General features: G+C 46.6%; 1 protein-coding gene across 1 annotated transcript in view; it reads left to right on the top strand.

Moving 5' to 3' along the window:
- The first annotated feature begins 710 nt into the window (after positions 1–710).
- The window catches only part of LOC118322550 (keratin, type I cytoskeletal 9-like), a 5,309-nt gene continuing 2,677 nt past the window's right edge, over positions 711–3,342 (top strand). The window contains exons 1-2 of the mRNA XM_035654262.1: positions 711–1,156; positions 2,866–3,063. Of these exons, the coding sequence (XP_035510155.1) occupies positions 954–1,156; positions 2,866–3,063 (401 nt within the window). The 5' untranslated portion in view covers positions 711–953. The remainder of the gene's footprint in view (positions 1,157–2,865; positions 3,064–3,342) is intronic.

Genomic DNA, 3,342 nt, shown 5'->3' with positions numbered 1-3,342 from the left:
CTAATGTACCCCTCACAGCAAAAAGGGGGGTCAAAGGCTGGAACTAAACCATCCGTTATAGCTGGCAAGGCACAGTGTTACACTGAGGCACCTATGATGTCATTCCTGATTATTTGTCCCTGATTGAAGCTTTTTTTTTTGCATTATGTGTAAATGTGGGCGAACCGAAGCCTCTCGGAGAAAACCTGTGTCCAAAATCAGTTAGTCACGCGTTGTGCGTTGGTGCGCGTTGTGTTCCTTTTTGCATCCAAAGCACGCAGTGACGGCTTGAAGAAGACATGAGAAAGAAATCTGTTGACACCCACTTTTGCTTTTTTGGTGGCTACCAGATGCTTCGTCCAATGTCTCAGTGAAGAAATCCATAAATAAACACATCCTGGGAGAGCAGGCTCAGCTGGCAAGATCTTTGCGCTGCGGGTCTTCTTGCGCAACTCTTTGTGCACTGCCTTGGCCACTCTTTTGATGTGACGGCCTAGGTTCTTTAAGCACATCCGCAGCCGAAAATCTTGTTCCGAGCATTTCCATTAAGTGGAACGTTGCTTATAGTTTTGCAATTTCGTCATAAATTCGACGATAAATAGATTTTAATTGGACTCTCATAATGAAATTTTATGAATAAGTGCAACCACCCTACAGCCCTACACTGGATTATGTCCGCACCTGATAGGTGGATTGTGGCAGTGGTGTCAACTGCAGCTTGCACCGAGAGAGAGAGAGAGAGAGGTCTCTTTACCTCCAGATGGGTTAAAACCGGTTCGGTCTTCCAGAGCCGCCGTCCGCAGCTCACACCTGCTCTCACCTGCCCACCCCGACCTGCAGGGGGCTGTATGATGTAGGAGCCACCACCCCCCGACCCCCAGAGTCCCCACTCTCTGCATCACTATCCTTTAACTCCCTCACCCGCACCCACCCACCAGTGTATCTCTGCCCCCCCACCCACCCAGCGTCCCACCATGCCGGCGGGGATGAAACCGCTGGAGAAGTTCCTGAAGAAGCAGACCACGGCGCTGACCCGGGCCGGGGGCTTTGTTGGAGGAGTGGCGGATAAGGCCAGCGGGGGGACCGGGGCGTCCCGCCGGAGAGCCAGTCTGTCCCGGGTCGTACCGTTCTTCAGGGAGACGTCACCGGAGAGCGGACAGGCCCGAGAGGTGTTCAGGTGAGACATGACGGACTTGATCCAGTCCCTCCAGGATCTCACACTTTATGTAGCATCGTTAAGGCTCAAAATTCTCGCAGCTTTTTAAAAAAAAGATTGCAACATTTCATTTTTTGCGTGATAAAATGAAAATAGTTTCAATTCTTTTTGTAAAATTCATTAAAAATCGAAGGAAACTTGTTCCAGCGGGAATAAAATCCCAGTAGTTTGGTGGTGGCTCGATGCTACGTCGGCGGGAAAACGACAGCGAGATGTTTGTGGTTGGACAAAATGTCAAGGTCACGCAGAATTCCCAGTGATTGAATGAATTTTATCAAAGATTCAACGTGAGGCGGTTAAATCGCGAGGAAAATATGTAAAAGTGAAAAATGAATCGAGGTGTGACAAAGATTTTAGTTTCACTTTTACAAAGAAAAGAAATAGAAATAAAACAGGATTCGATTGTCGGCCTTCTAAATGATAAAGTATGTAAAACGGGCAGCAGTGGACGAGAGGTGAGACAATATTATCGCGATAAATAAGAATAAGTTAATTCGCATTGTCGGGATAATCGTGAATATTTACAAGGGACTTTAACCAACTGTCTGTACGCTGACGGTCAGTCCGAACCAGTGGCTGGTTTGGCATTCCCGCTGTTAAACCGGATTTGTGGAAATATTCCGGATTCCAAACTAAACGACTGCGAGTAGAATGAAAATTTCACGTCACGATTGTGGCCAAAATAATAATAATTATTATCACAATAACCATGAAAATACACAGATCCTGGTCTTGTGGGGAGACAGCGAGCACGCCGAGCCTCCGGCCACAGGATCAGAATCAGGATCAGGTTTTAGACCTCTTTAAAATAAATCAGGAGATCAGTATAAGACTTTACGCTGGAGAGAGAGACAGTTGAGCCATTCGAGGAGATTCAGGATTCTTGCGATACATTTTGCGATACATCGTATATCGTCCTTAACGTAAGATAAAGTCTGTGATTCAGCAACAGTGTTTGTTTACAGTATGTTTTTCATCATTGCGATAATATCGTTTGATATTTACATATTGTCCCGTACCGACTGTTGGCCCCGATTGGCCTCGATGGTGGTAGTAAGTATTCAGGAGATTGATCTAATGTAAATAAATATTAAATAAATATAAATACTAATAAAACAAGCAGAAAAAACCTCAAAAACACGATAATCGATTCATCGTTTTGAGTCATTTTTAAGAAAAAGTGTCCAAAGTCTCCAAACTTTAGTCCTCGCCGAATATGATGAACATTTTATTGATCAAACATCATCAATAAACAGAGAAACTGACCATCAGATTAATGGATGATGTTCTACAGTTGTTAGTTGGGGCCTGATTTGTACCTGACAGCGGCTCCTGAGGGTCTTTCATGGAAAACTAAAAGTGAAAGTGTTTTTGTTATCCAGCGTCTGATCACCGACTGTTTGTTCTGAGTTGGTTCCAGATGATATCTGTGTGTCTGCTATAACAGGTAAACAGGTTCTGGGCCCCGGGGCCGGCTCTGCTAGCTGAGTTAGCTAACCGGCAATAAAACCACCTCAGTCCTTTATTCCCTGCAGTCAAACTGTCCTCCGTCAGCATCAGATGCTGCATTCAGTCCCGGTCTGGACCTGCTGTTCAGCAGCTCTCTGATTCTGGTTCATGTGCACTTTAATAATCCTGCTGACAGACTTTAAACCTTTGACCCCCTGCAGCCCCGACAGTGAGGACCCCCCGTCCTGGCCCTCTGCCACAGGGACCGGTCTTGTCACAGCGCCCAGCAGCGCTAACGGCTCCGGCTCCGGTTCTGGAGGAGGAGACATCCGCAGTCCGTCTCTGTCCAGCGACGAGCAGAGCTCGGAGGCGAGCCTGATCACAGAGACCAGCAGCGGGGGAGGAGGAGGAGGGGAACAGTACTGAGTTCACACTGTATATCATTAATAATATACATAATTCATATTATATATAATTAATACTATATATTGTGTGTAAATAAGAATTGGATCTTAATGGGCTGGGAGAAGCAGCAGATCATTCTGGTCTTTGTAGGACCTCCTCTAGAGGCCATGTTGGGCCTGGTCAACAAAGAAGAAAGCTTCCTACCTGTGCAGTGTGCGTGACGTTTTCCTGCCACGCTGTCGAGCACGGAGAGGTGAGGTTGTCCGGTGTGTCGGGTGGAAGAGGCGTCCCTC

Source organism: Morone saxatilis, unplaced genomic scaffold (genome assembly GCF_004916995.1).
Source record: "Morone saxatilis isolate NCDOM2014 unplaced genomic scaffold, NCSU_SB_2.0 Contig14, whole genome shotgun sequence".
Classification (NCBI taxonomy): Eukaryota; Metazoa; Chordata; class Actinopteri; family Moronidae; genus Morone; species Morone saxatilis.
Note: the sequence above shows the minus strand (reverse complement) of the source record. Positions and strands in the feature narration are given on the sequence as shown.